The 18,882-nt window shown below is 38.7% G+C and overlaps 1 protein-coding gene across 1 annotated transcript; it reads right to left on the bottom strand.

The window, feature by feature from the left end:
- Positions 1 to 134: 134 nt before the first annotated feature.
- On the bottom strand, positions 135 to 17,516 carry LOC129115721 (uncharacterized). The gene is made up of 11 exons (XM_054627014.1): positions 17,253 to 17,516; positions 16,646 to 16,933; positions 16,448 to 16,561; positions 15,804 to 16,207; positions 11,303 to 11,504; positions 11,049 to 11,116; positions 10,939 to 10,959; positions 2,344 to 2,656; positions 1,095 to 1,382; positions 867 to 986; positions 135 to 502 (listed from the first exon to the last, which is right to left on the bottom strand). Exons 1-11 carry the CDS (start codon positions 17,491 to 17,493, stop codon positions 135 to 137), a joined length of 2,427 nt encoding a protein of 808 aa, XP_054482989.1. The 5' UTR covers positions 17,494 to 17,516.
- Between the last annotated feature and the right edge of the window lie 1,366 nt (positions 17,517 to 18,882).

Genomic DNA, 18,882 nt, shown 5'->3' with positions numbered 1-18,882 from the left:
AAAAATGAAAACAGGAAAGTCAGATGGGAAGTTTACTCTGGAAAAATGCAAAATCAATCATCATATTATTACAATACATTTAAAAGGGTAAAAAATATGAACAAAAACAGAATATAAGAAAACCTCCCTCCTCTCTATGACTGAGGTTTCCTCTGAATCTCCTCCTGTTCTTTCTTCATTTGCTCCATGTGGTCCTCTACATTCTTCTTCTTCTCTTTTAGTTCATTAATCTTATCTATTAATTTCTTCAATAGTTTATCTAAGTTCATATCCATTAGTTGTAGTTCTTTCTTCTTCTCCTCCAGGTTCCAGAAGGTCTCTGTTATAATATCTTTTAGTTTGAAGAATCCCTGACCTTTGTTGGCTGTTTTATCTCCCTCCTTCTCTGCTTCATCTCTCTCCACTGAATCAACCTTCTTCATATTCTCCTCCACCAGTTTATCTGCCTCCTTCTGTTGGATGATGAGTTTCTCTCTCTGTTCCTCCAGTTCCTTCTTCAGGTCTGTCAGTCCTTCAATAACCTGTGTCATGTCTTTCTGTTCTTCCTCTTTCTTCTGTAACTCCTCCTCCATTTTCTGTCTGTCTGCCATGAGCTGCTCTCTGCTTCTGTCTGCTTCCATCAAAGACTGCAGTGGTGTTGTCTGGATCTCTGTGTAGAAACACAAGCAGTGATATGAAAGACCTTTGATTAGAAAAAAGATGACAACAAATAGTATCTTCACTGTAAAAATGTTTTAAATAAGAGCTTACATTTTTTCAAATGGTAAGCTATTTTCTGACAGGTTGTCCAATGACATTCCACATGAGCAAATAAATAGAAAATGCAGCGTAAAAAACGCATCAAAGTCCTTCTATTCTATACTCACCAGTTTTGTTTTGTCTCCATTTCCAGACCAAAAGGACAACAGCGAGGACAATTATGAAGCCAAACACCACGCTAACGGCAATGCAAGGAGTACAACTAGATGGAGACACGAAGAAATCCTCTGGAAAAATAAAAGAGATACAACAAATGTTATGTTTGACAGATAACATAAGATCTGTGTGTTTCATGAGCAGCAATCTGAAGTTGTTATTTTAGAAACAATTCCTACCTGGAACAGTGATGTGTGTCTCTCTGGTCTGGTTGGTGTTCTTCTGTTGGACTCTACAGGTGAAGCTGTTGCTGTGTCTCTTCTCCACAGTCACTCTGCTGCTGACAGTATAGAGGTCATCAGGACCTCTGACTGTCTCTGTAGGTCCAGCAGAGAGGAGGTTTCCCTCAGCGTCCAGCCACAACACCTCCGGCTCTGGATACCAGCCTCTGGACTCACAGTCTAACACCACTCCACTGCTGGCCTTGTGGAGGCCTGCTAAGCTGATAGCAGGTGAGGAGGCAGCACCTGTTCAGATCAAACACAAGTTACTTGTCCAAAGCTTGAATAATGTAGTGCATCATTTCTATCTCAAGCATCTCAATTCACCGTGTTGCCATCTACCACTGTGGCTCATGTTGATGAGCAGCCTGAGCTCCTAAAAAGTTACATTCCAATGAAACAAAATACTGTTTTCAACTACGTTTTGAGAGAAAAAGTATAAAAAATGAAATGAAAGGGCACCTGCTAAAGGCAGTCGGGAAGCCTATATGTAACATAGTCTCAGTTTCCCCACTGGAAGGGCACAAGGGCACTTAATCATGATTTGTTTACCATATAGGGGCATCCAAGACTCTCCATGTTTTTTCTACTCAAATGGCATCTCAGAGGGAACTTTATTAAGTTTTCTCCACTGGATGGGCATCCAAGATGGCACTTACCTATTTTAAGCGAAACCATGATGTTTTGCTTCGTTCCTCTCTATTGTGTCGGTAAATGTTAACCACATGTTTAGAACTGTGACCGTAATCTGGGAGAAATGTAGTTTCCCTCATAACGTCATTGAGAATGCAGTGTAGTTGTATGGGAATGTAATTTGTATGATACATGGTTGTGATGATGAGTCCACAAAGTCCACATATTCACATTTTAGTAGCATTTTACAAAATTAACTGGGTTTAGGTAACAGATAATAATTTAAACATTTTAAAAACAACAAGCTTTCTGGTAAAGTTTGTTGAATAAAATCAAGACTTGAATGTTTTATAGCAAGTTTTATAGCATATGGAAGGGCAAACAGTAGTAGCTCAGGAAGAAGAGCGGGTCGTCCATTAATCACACGGTTCATTCCTCCTCTTGTCTACAGGTTGAACTTAAGCAACTTAATCAAGAAAGTTACCCTCACAATGCTCCCAATGTCTGGAGCAATGAAGGTGAATTCTAAAGTATAAAAGTTATATATGTTAGGTAGTGTATTCAGTTGACTTACCAACAAGAAGCTCAACAAAATATTCTTTACTCAGTTTTGGGATGTAGCATTTGTACATCCCGTTATCAGAGATCTTCACTGTGGACAGTTTCAGGGAAATGTCTCCTCGCTTCAGTTTGCTGATGGACAGTGATGTTCTCCCCTTGTAGGCGTCGTTCTTGTCAGACAGCAGTTCCTGTCCATCATGCCACACATGGACAAATCTGGGGTCCAAGTCAGGTCTCCCCCACTCCATTGTCATGGAAAAAGCATCCGCGGGGGGTTCCAGCTGACATGGCAGAACGACGTCTTCACCAACCATCGCTATGACGGGCTGAGGTGGACTAATCTCCTGAGACCAACCTGGAAAACAGCAGGTCTGATTTAAATCCGATTTCTTCAAATTTGGCACAAAAGTCCACCTGAACGCAAAGATGAACTGATTACATTGGTGGTCAAAGGTCAAGGTCAATGTGACCTCACGTTCGTCCCAATTTCGTGCTATCTCGAGAATGCTTTGAGCAACGTTCTTCAAATTTGGCACAAACTTCCGCTTGGACTAAGGGAAGAACTTATTCAAATGTTGATGGTCAAATATCAAGGTCACTGTGACTTCACAATTCATGTTTTTGGCCATAATTTACGAAAGCATATGCTAAGTATGAGGTCACACAAATATCTAATAGGATACAATTATGAACTGATGACATTTTGGACAGACAAATGTTTGTTATGCAATGTTTCTCGGTGCTAACAAATGCTGAACACTTACCAGTCCAACACAATGCATGTTCAAATGTTGTTAACTTGCAGTGAAAGTGTTATTTGACAAGGTCATGAATGCAGCTCCAGTATAGTTGGCATTATGTGAATACAAATCTTCAAACGGCACTCTAAAGATTTGCTGATATGGGCTAAATATGCAGGTAGACTAAATTAGCCTGCAAACTACAGGCTAATCATTGGAGCTTTTATTTTACATTTACATGTGTTGTTCTCACTTAAAAACATACCAGACTGTTAATAATTTGCGTGTGCATGTAAGTTACCTCCATAAAATTGTGTTAGGAGAAGGAAGACAAGAGTGTTTTGGAAAACACTGATGAGTCCGACAGGTCTGCGAAGTCCATCTTTAATGTGAACCATCCTGGAGAGCTAAAGATTCAAATACACTTTTATGAAACATGAAATGGTAGAAAAATGGTATTTGAAGCAAGTTGTGCAGCAATAGCATGCAATAACATCATATCATATCTCACAACTTTGATTTCATGGCCCATTTGGATGTGTTTACTGGAACATTACTGGATGAAGAATGTTAAGCACATCTTTAAGTTGTGTTCAGTATCAGTAACCCAGTGATAGTTGTGTGTACATTCTTGGCTAAGCTGCAAACAGCAGCATAGCTAACTTTGGGCACCTTTAGTGTCGCCAAATTGCCAACATTTGTCCAAACATGGACTCAAAAGAGAATACCTGACCATACACCAGAACCTTCAATGCTGTTCAACGCAGCAGCTGAATGTGTTCGATCTAGCATCGGCACAAGTCTCACATTCAGTCAGCTGTGAACGAAGACCTGCTTTCTACATGTGAATGTAATGATAATATGTTGATCAATTAACTTTACTGAAAACATGATTTAAAAAGTAGAATGTGAAAATCCCACCTACCTTTTGTGTGCGTGTCGCCTCGCCTCAATAAACTGTGGTGTAGAGTCCTCAAATACAATGATCTGTACTTTGAACGTGAACATGGAGAATAAAGAGGTGTGGTCACTCTGCAGCATTAACATGCAGATATGGATGACGATCCAGTGAGTTTGTTATGTTTTTATACTTCAAAATAAATTATTTCAAATATTGTGAATGTAGGTTTGCTTTTACTCTATACGTTGACCTATCAGTGCACACCAAAACCCTCCTCTGAAACCCTGATTAAATGTACTCTTCACCATGTGAATCTCTGACTGAACCTCGTCCACAGATGTAGAATAGCATTTAGGCCTTTTCGATAATGTAGAAAAATAAATATTATACAATTCAAAGAGCATCAGATATTCAATGTCAGGATCTCCAGGCGGCTGGGTATTTTTATTATATGACTGTGAACAACACTGACTGGTTAACATTTAATCTTAGGTTTGTGTCCGTCCAATAAATGGAGCTGAACATCTGCTCCCTTTACCTGAGCCTCCTAGGCTCTTTTAAATTGGATTTTGTTTTCTGAAAAACAGCAGTTTATTGCCGCTATAATTATCACTTGGGAAGGTGTAATGACTCCAATAATGAGCAAATTTGATCAATGAAAAGAAACAAATAATGAATCTTATCTTAATACAACTTTTAACACATTGTCTGCAAACAACCAATTAAATCTGGTTGATATTAAAGTACTTGTTGTCATATACATTGTGATAATAAACCCACACGGTTTTTAAAAAATTCCCTTAACACTTCATTTTACAAATCTTTTTGGTTTGAGCAAGCAAAGATATTGAATTAATTTGTAGTTTTAGGATTAAGTCCTGTTTCCTATTGCACTAACACATGTTTGTGAACTTCACGTGTTCACCTGTTGGACTTTTGGTGAGTTGAATTTGTTCTGATTGCTTTAACCTTTCTGTCTGTTTGGCTGATCTGACATGAATCAAATATTCCTCTCCTTGACATTAAGTAAACTGAGACTCTATTGACCAAAGAACTTTATTTATCTTCACTATCAGGCTTTCAGAGATTTGCTCTATCTTGTCCCAATTCTTCTGATCCTTCAGTAATAATTCCTTAACTAGAATGTTGTACAACTTCAATAGATGGAGCAAAATAGACGTTTAAAGAAACTCTCATACTGTACCTGCTTTGTTCATTAAAGTCGACTCGGCTCAGAGTAACGTACTGTTAGCTGACGCTCAAAGTCCTCAAATAAAACGACTCCTGCTCTGATCCCGCTCGTCTCTAATCAGATAAGGTGTGCTGACTTTTCATTCCTTCTTTCACGGTTCTGTCTCCTGTAAAACACTTCCTGCTTTGCTATGAACTCAAAAATATTTTCCTTAGCTTTACCAGGTCATGTTGTTTACAGTAGAATTAAACAGTGATAAGTTACAAAAAGACAAACGTTTGCAGCTTATTGAATTAGATTTTATTCTGATTTCTAAAATGTCTTTAACAATCAGCTAATTATGAACAAAATACAGAGATAACCCCAAATACATGTATTTGGTATCGTACATACACATACACATAAACAAATCTTATCCTTATCCATATTTTTACATATCGTCTGCACTCAAATAATGAAATACATTTTTCTGTTACATTAATCATAAATGTCATTTATTGTCATTCTCATCACCTAGTGATAATAAATCCCCAGTCACACTGGACACTATTTTTATGAAATGTCATTTTCATCCCAGAAAGCATGAATTTATTTGAATTTTATTGAATTTAAGCCGGTTCTATTGTGTACCAATGAAATGTTGGTGAATGTTACCTGTTGGACCATCTGTTTGGCTAATCGTAATAGTTTTCCTCATCCCTTCTCCTGGTTATTATGCTAGATATCTGAAACTCTACGGTCTCCAGCATTTTCTCTAACTTCATCTTCACTCTCTCATCGTTTTTCTTTGTCTCGTCTAATTTCCACTGAGCCTTTATGAGGTTTTCTTTCTCTCTTAATAATTCCTCCGGTTTGTCAAATTTCTTTTCTCTCTCTTTTATTTCTTCTTCCACTGACTGAAGCGTCTTCTTGTTCTCCTCCTTATCTGTCTTCACTTTCTCAAGTTGATTGTTGATTTGGTTTATGGTTTCCTCCAGTCCGCTCTTCTGTTCCTGTTGCATGTCAACCATCCGAGCCTCGTTGTCCTTCTCTTTGTCCTTCCTCGTTTCTGATTCTTTTTGAAGCTGTTTACATCTCCGCTCTAATCCATCTCTTTCACCTTTTGTAAGAAAAAGATGTGACATTGAACAACACAGAAACACACAAAAAAGTGGCATTAAAAATCAAAAACAATATTTCATTGAAACAAAGTAACATGTCCTTCCTTGATACTATTAGACACCAAAATAAGTCATTTGAGTTATTGTATGTTTTGCATTGAATTAATAAAGTAAAATCCCTGATAATAAGCCCACTAAACTCACCATTAAATTAATAAATACCATTCAACATAATCCAAAGTAACAGTGGGTTGGTGTTTTGAAGTGAAATATGTTATTACTGTAACCATGAATGAGCTGTGACTTACGTTGACATTTATACCAGACAACAAGCATAACGGAAACTCCAAGAACCAGGCCAGCACAGCCAGAGGTCACAGCCATGGGAATACATTCAGAGGTAAAACTGGATTGGCCCAATTTAGCTGGAATATCAGCTGCTGAGGAGGCGACACCTGAGAGTGAGACGGAGCAGAAAAGTCAAAGAGATTCCATGCTTTATAATAGTTATTATTATATCTGAACAGCTCTTATCATGTGTGTATATTTTATGAGTGCAGAGACAGAAAAAATAATTGACTAAAGTACTCACTGTTCAACGGATCATGAGGCATAGTGGGGTTCTGAATAATAATGTTCTGTAAACCATCATCAGAATGTTAATTTTCAAATAAGATACCATATGGAGAAGAGAGGCTGAATAATAATAATAACGACAATGATGTAGCTTGTTGACCAGTTTATACTGAAATTGAAGTTGAATCTTCAGTGTAAACCATTTACCTTTTAAATGTGTTCAGTATTTTTTCATGCAGCAAAGCCACTCAAAACTTTTAAAAATACATTTTTGAGAAAACATCAACTTGACATGATTTTATTTTACAAATAAACAATGACGCATGTTTAGCAGTCAAAACAAAAAATGTAAATTGAACTATTTTAAAAGCTTACCGGTCGTGTGCGTCAAGAAGTCAGATCAGCTCAGAGTCCTCAAATAAAACACATTCAGCAGCTGTTATCAGAAAAAGGGGTGTTCACCTTGTTTCCTGCCAGCTGCAGATCTGTGATAATGTGTGCAAATCTATCAACTAATATTATATAATCCCATTTCCCGAGTGTGCATGCATATCCGTTCTAAACACTGACAATGATGACTTTGATTTACTGATTGCTTTTGTGCGTTTCCAATCACGGGACAGTAATGGGACATACTGACTGTTAACGGTTCAGTTTTCTGTACAACTTCAAAGTCCTGACTTTAACTTGACCTTTGTGTTCTTTTCACCAGCTACAAGATAAGATAGTTACAGTCACAAAATATCAGCCTACAGGTTTAATGGAAGCTCAAAGTCCTTTAGGAGAATAAAAACGCAGCAGTGACGAGAGGTTTTATCTCTGAAGTGAAGGTGACTGCAGAGGGCAGAGTGGGACTACTTACACATATAGTCATAATCCTTTCAGAGAACGTTCTATTGGTTTCAATTACAGGGACAAGAATTGTCAGTTATTTTCTTGTCCCTCGGGACGAATCCAATGTCAATGGAAAGTCAATCAGGAGCCTTATTTTTGGTGGAAAGGCAGGAATATTTAACCAGAAGAGATGTTCAACACCCCGTTATGGTTTTATGGTAGTGGTCTCTCAAACTGATTGTGGCAGTTTTCCTAAACCTAACTGTTGGTTTTGTTTCTCATGGTTGATCACTTAGCTTTTATATTTGGCCCACACACTTCTTGTCTTTTTTTGGGATAAAACCAGATTATTATCTGCGCTACAGCAGCTCCGCCTCACATAGATATTTCTGCATCTACAAACCAGAAGTAATTCAAACAGGAAGAGGAGGTTCTGACCTACATCATGTCTCAGTCGTATTTCTGATGCTCAGACAGTCAGCAGCAAAGCCATCATGGAGGTCACAGCTCTCTGCATCACACTGAGTGAGTACTGAGTCTTTGTGTCATTCTGTCAGCAGACCAATATGAACTCTGTGTGTGAAGTTCAGCTCTCTTCACGTGTCTCTCCAGTGGTGGAGGTGTTGGTGCTGCTGGTGGACCACAGTCTCTTTGCTCAGAAGGCTGGTAAGTTGGACTTAATGAATTAGCTGTTGGGCTAATATTCCTCACACTCTGTTTGTGCTTGGCAGTGTGATATTCTTCATACTCACTTTGTTTGTAGCTTAGCAACAAATGAGTTGTTTGGACCAAGGATAAGTTAAGATGTCACATATATTATAACCACAGTTCTATGAACACAGACAATGTGTCCTGCTGCTAATACTTATGTAAGGATGTATCTTCTTGTTGTAAAGGTTAAATATTTCATATTTCTCTGGGTCTCTGTCTCAGATGCAGCTCTTCCTCGCGTTCTTCCAGACAGACTGCAGTTTTTTGAATATGAGACCGTCAGTGTGGACTGTGAAGAGTTGGGTGGATTGACTGAATGGAGAGTGATGAAGAAGCTCCACAGAACAAATCCAACAGGTTCTAACAGCTGGAAGTCCTCGGCACCGTCCTGCAGCATTCATCCCACCTTTAAAAGAGACAGTGGAGAGTTCTGGTGTGAGGACGCTGGAGGGAACACTAGTGACGCTGTCCACATCGCCATCACTGGTATGTTTAGCACTTTATACATCAAGAGTTTTCAAATCATTTTGATGCAAGTCAAGATATTGCTTTTGACATGTTGTATAAAAAGAAGATCTGTCCCCTCTCAGGGCGATCAACATAAACACAGTCCAAGACAAGCTATTCATACCGAGAAAGGTTTCAATCATCCATATGCTCTCTTTCTAAAACCCAAAACAATCCTCGCTTGCAGGGGAAACTACAATGTAGAAAATGACCTGGATGCAAAGATTCAAATAAATGAATTAATGAATGAATCCACCTTACATCACACACAAACAATATTTAAGATTAAGTGGAGCAAGAGCAAATAGATTTGTTTGCTTTAAAATATTTTTACATTTAAGTTGATCCTCCTTGTTATATGATCTCACTATCTTTTATTACATGCATTTTTTTTTCTATTTCCCACAAAGCATGTTCTGCTAGAAAATTCCTGTACAAATGAAGTGATAACAACTGTTACTTGCATCAATATATTGTCATGGAGTGGACCCTGTTGTCCCTTTTATAGGCAAATAACATACAGCGGGTAAAATAAGTATTGAACACGTCACCATTTGTCTCAGTAAATATATTTCTGAAGGTGCTATTGACATGAAATTTTCACCAGATGTTGGTAACAACCCAAGTAATCCATACAAAGAAAACCAAACAAATAAGTTCAGAAATTAAGTTATGTGTAATAAAATGGAATGACACAGGGGAAAAGTATTGAACACGCTTACTGAAATGTATTTAATACTTGGTACAGAAGCCTTTGTTGGTAATGACAGCTTCAAGACGCCTCCTGTATGGAGAAACTAGCCGCATGCATTGCTCAGGTGTGATTTTGGCCCATTCTTCCACAAAAACAGTCTTCAAATCTTGAAGGTTCCGTGGGCCTCTTCTATGAACTCTGATCTTTAGTTCTTTCCATAGATTTTCTATTGGATTCAGGTCAGGTGACTGGCTGGGCCATTCTAGCAGCTTTATTTTCTTTCTCTGAAACCAGTTGAGAGTTTCCTTGGCTGTGTGTTTGGGATCATTGTCTTGCTGAAATGTCCACCCTCGTTTCATCTTCATCATCCTGCTAGATGGCAGCAGATTTTTATCAAGAATGTCTCGGTACATTTTTCCATTCATCCTTCCTTCAATTATATGAAGTTTGCCAGTGCTGTATGCTGAAAAACAGCCCCACACCATGATGTTCCACCTCCAAACTCCACTGTTGGTATGGTGTTTTTGGGGTGATGTGCAGTGCCATTTGACCTCCAAACATGATGTGTATTATGGCATCCAAAGAGTTCCATGTTGGTCTCATCTGAGCAGACTATATTCTCCCAGTATTTCACAGGCTTGTCTAAATGTTGTGCAGCAAACTTTAAACGAGCTTCAACATGCTTTTTCTTCAGCAGTGGAGTCTTGCGTGGTGAGCGTGCATACAGGCCACGGCGGTTGAGTGCATTACTTTACTATTGTTTTCTTTGAAACAATTGTACCTGCTAATTCCAGGTCTTTCTGAAGCTCTCCACTAGTGGTCCTTGGCTCTTGGACAACTCTTCTGATAATTCTTTTCACTCCTCTGTCAGAAATCGTGTGAGGAGCACCTGGTCGTGGCTGGTTTATGGTGAAATGATGTTCTTTCCACTTCCGGATTATGGCCCCAACAGTGCTCACTGGAACATTCAGAAGTTTAGAAATCCTTCTGTAACCAATGCCATCAGTATGTTTTGCTACAATAAGGTTGTGAAGGTCTTGAGAGAGCTCTTTGCTTTTACCCATCATGAGATGTTTCTTGTGTGACACCTTGGTAATGAGACACCTTTTTATAGGCCATCAGTTGGGACTGAACCAGCTGATATTCATTTGCACTGACAAGGGGCAGGATTGCTTTCTAATTACTGATAGATTTCAGCTGCTGTCTTGGCTTTCCATGCCTTTTTGCACCTCCCTTTCTTCATGTGTTCGTTACTTTTCCCTGTATCACTCCATTTTATTACACCTAACTTAATTTCTGAACTTATTTGTTTGGTTTTCTTTGTATGTATGGATTACTTGGGTTGTTACCGACATCTGGTGGAAATTTCATGTCAATAGCACCTTTAGAAATATATTTACTGAGAGAAATGGTGAGGTGTTCAATATTTATTTTACCCGCCGTATATAATATATTTTTTCCACACTGTTCAGCTGGTTCTGTGATCCTGGAGGTTCCTGCCCGTCCAGTGGTGGAGGGAGGCGACGTGATTCTACATTGTAAGGAGAAGACTCAGTCAAAACACATTGCTGATTTCTACAAAGACGGCTCTCACCTCGGGACACAGTATGAAAACCACCTGATCATCCGGAACGCTTCCAAGTCTGATGAAGGACTCTACAGGTGCAGCATCTCTGGAGCTGGAGAATCACCACAGAGCTGGCTGGCTGTTTCTGACCTGAGTGAAGGTGATTCATGCTTTGATGTGTTTGGATGTTGTGTTTCTCTCCAGGTTCTAGACGGATGATATAAACATGTTTAATATCTCTCTTTCCAGCAGCAGAAGAGGAGACTGGTCCTCCCCACTCCCCCACTCTCCTGTCCCTGCTCTGGGTTGTTTTGTTAGTGGTTCTACCCACGTTGGTGGTAGAAATACTCCTCTGTAGGAAAGACAGAGGTAAACACAACAAAATGACGCTGATTTGTCACCATCTCGACACCAAGTGGTCGCTTCACAGCCAGACTCCCGTCAGTGTGAGGTTGAGGCAACATAAGAGCTTTTGGTCACGGTTAGGAAAAGATCTTGGTTTTGGTTGAAGGCTGTTATGTGTCATGCAGTTTGTTATAAAGGCCTTGTATGTTACTTACTTGTACATCACAATATATGTAACTATAGAGCCAGTGAAAGCCAGCGTCTTCAGAATGAATCCCATTGGAAAGGCCAGAGCTGTGTTTGAGCTTGTTTTCTACCTGTTTTTAGCCAAGCTGGTTATTTACATTACACACTTTACCCCGAGGTAAAGGATAAATTACCATGACATTTGGTACAGACATTCGTGGTCTCCAGAAGATGAATCCCACTGACGTAAACACCAGCAGGTCAAACTCTGGACGCATCCAATAATTCGTAAAACCTTTTAAAGTAAAAAATAATTTAATAATTGAAAATAAATGACTTATTATGAATTAGTTTTTAACTTCGACAGCCAACATCTTCCTTATTGCAACAGTGGTTATTCATGTGTTATTTAGGAAGTGTCACATTAGTGTTTGTGGTGATACATTTTGGCCCCGCTGTAAAACTAGCAACATTAATGAATTGGTTAAATAATCAACAAGAACAAAAAAGTGTTGAAAAATCAAAAAACGACCTAAACAAGCAGCTTTAAATCCCCAAAATGTTACGTAAAATGTTTAAGGATGAAGACATATTGAATAGTGAATCAGTAAAATACCTTTCTTTGTTTCCCAAACAGAGCCAGAGGTGTCGGCAGCAGGTACCAAACCAGGTCCACCAGAGGAGAGAGTCTATTCTACAGTCCACTATAGGTGAGACACTGAAAGGCTGTTTGTGTGCTTCCACTCAACCAAGTAACAAGCACAGGGGTTAGCAGAGCACTTTTAGACAACGCAGAAAGAAGTGCTACAGCAGAAAAAGCTTCACGGTGAAGTTGAGTGAAGCCGGGGAATCAGTTATTAGAGAGTTTAACTAAAGATGCATTACAGCTATATCCCATAAACCATGACACAACTGTCTTTGGAGAGAAGTCAAGAAGACCTTTTCCATTTTCCCTTTTTCAGGAATCTCCATTTTGTGTGTTTTACAGGCTGAGACACCTGAATGAAGGACAGAAGAGATGATCTGTTCAAAGCTTCTGTGTGTTAGTTAGGAAGTCCTACTGTCTCACTCCATGATGTTACAGTTGCTCAGCGTATTTAAAATGTCTGATACATCATTTTAAATCTGTAAAAACATTTTTGAAAATAGGGAAAATGTAAAAACATTCTATTTTCTACATTTTAAATGACCTGCACAGCATGTAGTTTTCTTTCCATTATCAGATGGGTATTTTTAACCATAAAACTTTTTTATTTTGTCATGGTCATCCTAAAAATCTTTGAGCTGGACGTCCATTGAAAGAAAGTAATGACCAAAGATTAGAAATGTAATTGTTGTCTGAATAATGTTCACAGAGCAGCAGTTTGGTTAAGTTATTGTTTTGTAATTAATCAACTTTTCCACCTCAGATAAAAAAGCATTGAATCTTTTTTTGTGATTTGAAGACTTTTTAATCGAATTTCTGGTGTTTATTTATGCTGAAATTAAAAACGTGCTTAAAAACAGGCAGATGTAAACGCTCTAACTGTTCACATGGATGGACGGAACAATTAAAAGGGTGAAGCCGTTTACAGCGGGTGAAAAGAGTTGTGTGGTTTATGAGAGAGTAACAGTTTAACCACGTGGTTCTTTCTGATCTGTTCACACGTCTGAGGAGCTGCTGCTGCTTTTAAATACACTGGCTGTGGTCACCATGCTGTTAGGGCAGAGCAGAAACAGACACACTGACTTTACTGACACATTTAGAAGACGTTCCATTAACATACTAGAAGCCACTGACCTCTGTCACTGTGACTTGCCTGTATGAGAAGTCTGTTAACAGGTGTTGTGGAGTACCACTGTATATATGTAAATAGCTGTATAAGGCCTTCTGTGGCTGCAGGGGGAGCAAGCTGAAGTCTGATGAATTGCTGTGACATCACTTGGTTCCGTAACTTAAATACTCAGTGTAGCAGTTAAACCTCTTTGTGGTTAATGTTTACAAGAACAGAGCCGCTGCAGCTTCTACATGTGCTCACTGCTCAGAGTTCAAGCTTAGGTCAAGCATGGTAAACTGTCAGTCTAATGCCCTATTTATGTTATTAACACAATGACAGTTTTCACTTATGCAGTAATGCTATTAAAGTTACCGATCCAAAATATGCAGACAAGGAGTCATGTTTTATTTTTATTCATTTTTGTTTAATATTTGTTCTTCTACAATAACACTAACAGGCCCTTTGCAACTTTCTATAGTTCATGCTAATTCTTTGTAATATTTACATAGAAGCCTTTATTACATTCAGATTATCCTCTCTGCTGTGATTTTTATCTCATGCACTTAAAAAAGCACTTCCAAAGTCTAAGTAAAAGACTGATAGTTCAGTGCTGCCCAGAATTGTTATGCCTAATGCAGTTTACTATACAGGGTTTGACATAGTTTGAACACCTGTACTATCTACTTGTGCACAGAATGAATAGTTCAATCCATGACTAGATTTGTATTTTTTACCAAACAACATAAAAAATGCATACACATAATTAACTACCTCCATTATCTACATAAAAAGCTGATATATAGACGTCTGTCTACTGTTTAACAAATCGTTGTGGTGCAGCGCAGCAACAGCAGCATCTTCAGTCCTCCGTCAGAGTCTACACATTACATTACATTACATTACAGTCATGTAGCAGACGCTTTTCTCCAAAGCGACTTACAGTCAGTAGTATATTACATATCATTCACCCATTCACACACTGATGACAGGCTACCATCAAGGTGCCACCATCAGACTCTAACTAACATTCATCATCCAGTCCACACCGATGGCCTTCAGGAGCAACTTGGGGTTAAGTGTCTTGCCCAAGGACACATCGACTGCAGAAGCCGGGTATCGAACCACCGACCCTCTGATTGGAGAACTACCTTGCTCTCCACTACGCCACAGCCGCCCATCCATATACCACTGGGCACTCAGATGCATTTTGACAGCCACATACTCAATCTGTAGTTATGAGCAAAACCCTATTTTATTTGTTATTAGCACAAAGTGTGAGTGATTTAAGCTGCTGTTTGATGTCGAAAAGTAGTGCTGAAAACACAATGATGCCCATTACTCACCTCAAATCTCAAAAACCTGGATGAAAGTTAGAGAAAATAAATGTTTTTGAACTAAACCAAAATTTTATTATTTATCATTTTAAAAAGGTACACACACACACACATATACACATATATATACATATATATATATATATATATATATATATATATATATATATATATAATATATAATATATAATATACATATATATATATATATATATATAATATATATATATTATATATAATATATATATATATATATATATATATATATATATATATATATATATATATATATACACAACACCCTGAGAAGCCCTCCACAGAATAACCCCAGCATATCTGCTCAGGACTAAAGACATGGAGATTATTTCTGATGCTAAAGTATGACCATTTGTTCTTCAGTTAGACTATGACATATCAAAGCAAAATAGCAGAATGAGAATGTTTTAGGAGTGGATCTCCATTTTGTACATATACAATGAAAAAAAACCCGTCTGGCTGATGTTTTTTCACTACTGATAATCAGTCGAAGCTGGTAACGCACAAGAGAAGTAGAAATTATAACTAAGGCAAGACTGAACAGCATTGTTTGCGAGTAATATCAATAAAAACAATGCACTATTTAAAACTTTGTGCAACACATTTGATGAGTCCGTTGGTAAGATGTCAATGACACACACAGTGTGTTTTGGTGAAAACACAGAGTGTAAACTAAGCCTTTAAGAATCCTGCAGAACGTTGTGTTGCACTAGTGTAATACAGTGAAGCATCAAGGACATTCTACTGCAATGGTGTTACACAGTATCCTCAAAATAGACCATGGGATGGATGAACATACAAAACTACAAAGAAAGCTTCACTACCAGTTACATTCAAATTATATAATGACATATTTTCCGTGTTGCATTGTGTTTCTACTCAAACATGAGAAAACACTCTTCTTCTTTAACTTTTCTTCTTCTTCTTTTATTTGTTTTCTTCCTCCATGTGGTTCTGTGTTGTAGTCTTCCTGTCTGTTACTTCATCAATTACACTCTTTGTCATCAACAACAGTCTCTCTGTATCCAGCTCTAGTTGGTCAAGTTCCCTCTTTCTGTCAGTCAGGCACCATTTGTAAACAGAGATTATTTCTTTCAGCTTCATGCATCCTGGTGAACTGAAGATTTTTTTATCTTCATCTTTCTCTGTAAAATCTTTCTCCACTGACTCAAGCTTCATCTCATTGTCCCCCACCAGTTTCTCCATCGTCTCCTGTTGCTCTTTCAGTCGATCTCTCTGCTTCTTCAATTCCTCCTCCTGTTTCATCAGTGCACCCACCATATCTCCATGTTCTTTCTCTTTCCTCTGTAATTTAATTTCTGCCATTTGCTTCTCCTTCCTCTTCTCACTCTCTGCCATGAGCTGCTGTCGTTCTCTTTGGTCAGCCATCATGGTTTCTGTAAGTTAATAACAGCAGTTGCATTCTAAGTGTACATGTACGTGAACATGAGTTGATACAACCTCAGCTGAAACTTATAGGGTTCAGGTAAAATACAAAAAGAGTTCAATTAGAAGCATCTAAAACAGGAGTTTTTGCTTATTTTTTTGTAAAACCCCGTCATAGCAGTACAGCCAATACATTGTCTTGAATTTTAAAATGAGGAACAAAAGTTACAATTCATTTATTTCTCACTTACTGTTTTTGTTTCGCCTCCATCTCCATACAGCAAAGACAACAGCAAGAACACACGTGAAGGAAACGACCAAACTGATGCAAACAACAGAACTACACGGAGCCACGAAGAAATCATCTGAAATTATAAAACAAATGATTAAGTTTTACATCAGCTGTTTGAAAACTGTGCTAACAGCATGACTGTATGAATAGTTCCTACCTGGAACAGTGATGTGTGTCTCTCTGGTCTGGTTGGTGTTCTTCTGTTGGACTCTACAGGTGAAGCTGTTGCTGTGTCTCTTCTCCACAGTCACTCTGCTGCTGACAGTATAGAGGTCATCAGGACCTCTGACTGTCTCTGTAGGTCCAGCAGAGAGGAGGTTTCCCTCAGCGTCCAGCCACAACACCTCCGGCTCTGGATACCAGCCTCTGGACTCACAGTCTAACACCACTCCACTGGAGGATCTGTCGATTCCTGATAGACTGACGAAGGGCGATGAAGAAACCCCTGAAGAGCACAGTGAGACATTAGCTTATAGAGTCAATTATAAAAAGATGTCCATTCTCTTTTCTGCCTTGACATATATCCACTTGGTGTCTGTTGCATATTCAAGGAACATGTATAACGAAGTTTCATGTTTTTGGAAAAAACCTTTATGCATGACTGAGTATTTGACATTAAAATGATACATTATCGGGAAAGTTCATTCATTTTAATTTGTTTCCATTATTCATGTAAATGTGAGAATATGAAGCATTCAGTCGTCATGTCCAGTAAAACAATTTGCACAATAATGATGGTAAAATGACGATATAATCACGCTTACCAACAACAAGCTGCACAGTCGAGTCTTTATCCGAATCTGGAAAGTAACATCTGTATGTTCCCTCATCAGAGAGTTTTACTTTGTGGAGAGTCAGCGAAACGTCTCCGTGCTTCAGTTGGTTGACGGACACCGATGTTCGTCCTTTGTAGGACGGATGCTGGTTCAAGTAAAGGTCTTGACGTTCGTGCCACACATGGACAAATCTGGGATTCAAGTCAGGTCTCGCCCACTCAAACGTCATAGCAGAAGCATCCCCAGCCGGTTTCAGATGGCACGGCAATGTAATGTCATCACCAATTGTTACAATCACTGGCTGGAGGGGTCCAACTACCTCAAACTGACCTGGAAAGAAACATCCTGCAGTCAAACTATTCATATCTGTAAAGGGACATTTTCACTGTCTACATTAGGTTGATTGGAGTCAATTGAATTTACAGGCATTGCCAATAAGAATATGTGAGACCTGACAACCTGATTCTGATCAACATTTCTCAGTACATTGCATTGAAAGCATCTTAAATTACTGTAAATGTACTAGTTTCAGTTTTTTTGCCTCACTTCAAACCAAACTGGGTTGTTTCTGTTGTGTTTGTGTGTTAGTCATACCGCCACAGGAGTGTGTTAGGAGGAGGAGGACGGCAGTGTGATAGGAAACTGGAACACTAAAAGCAGTGAGCCCTTCCGTCGACAGCCTCTTCTTCAGGTGAAGCATCATTCTGTAAAATTCAAATAAATGAATAAAAACAAAAGTAAAACAAACAGCTTGCTTCAAACAGATTCATTCCTAAAGACAGAATAGAAAAGTGGGTACATCTGGTATCTGTGAGGCTCCATGTTTTGCCATTTTTTGAAGGACAAAGCAGACAAGAAAAGATGTGATACTTACCGCCTCTTTGCACCCAGTTTTACTGAGCTCTTTTAATGACTCTTTGTGAACAGTCCACTAGTCCACCACGCTGGAGATGAAGGCATCAATAAGATATTTAGTTGCATCCAGCTCTTGACTTGCTTTAAGCTTTAAAATGTGGATCTATGCTTGTCTGTAACCGTTGGTAACTAATGTCAAAAGACAAGCCTGCACTCTGTGAGGCAGTAAAGACTGTTAAACATTAACTAGCTGCATATAAAAGTTCCACTGTGTGACCTGTTCAACATTTTTACATTAGCCACTTATCAAATGCCAGTTTATTTCTCTAGTTTGCAAAACTCATATGTTTTAAACAAGAAGCGACCATTGTTTTACAAATGAAAACTGCAGTTTATTTCAATACTGAGGTAGGTAGGAATTAAAAGATCAAAGGTAATCTCATACCTGGTGTGTGCCTCAAAGATCGTCTCACTGCATCAAAGGAAGCTGCAGAAGCAAAGTCCTCTAATAACATACTTTGACCCCTGCCATCTGTAACAAAAAAGGTGTGTCCATCTGGTGATTTCCTGTCAGTGTAACGTCTAACAGCCACGTTTAGCCAACTGAAAATTGTTCAACAGAAATGGACTTGATGGCCAGCTGCTCCAGTGGAGCTGCTGGGTGACCTGTAGATCAGACTGGGCATACTGGGAAGCTTTGAGGTCTGAATGTGTGCAACTGTGAGGATCAAGGATGTTGCTTTTCCCTGAAGCCTCCCTAGTT

This window comes from Anoplopoma fimbria, unplaced genomic scaffold (assembly GCF_027596085.1).
Source record: "Anoplopoma fimbria isolate UVic2021 breed Golden Eagle Sablefish unplaced genomic scaffold, Afim_UVic_2022 Un_contig_12243_pilon_pilon, whole genome shotgun sequence".
Taxonomy (NCBI): domain Eukaryota; kingdom Metazoa; phylum Chordata; class Actinopteri; order Perciformes; family Anoplopomatidae; genus Anoplopoma; species Anoplopoma fimbria.
This window is presented reverse-complemented; position numbering and strand designations above follow the sequence as displayed.

What these genes read in the sequence shown, in the direction of transcription:
- LOC129115721 (XM_054627014.1), bottom strand. Translation starts at nt 17,493, where the DNA reads ATGACGTTTGAGTGGGCGAGACCTGACTTGAATCCCAGATTTGTCCAT. An exon ending in CATGAATCACCTTCACTCAG is followed by an intron (nt 11,117 to 11,302) that starts GTCAGAAACAGC and finishes CTTACAATGTAG; the next exon opens with AATCACGTCGCCTCCCTCCA. An exon ending in TTTTGTTGAGCTTCTTGTTG is followed by an intron (nt 1,383 to 2,343) that starts GTAAGTCAACTG and finishes TGATCTGAACAG; the next exon opens with GTGCTGCCTCCTCACCTGCT.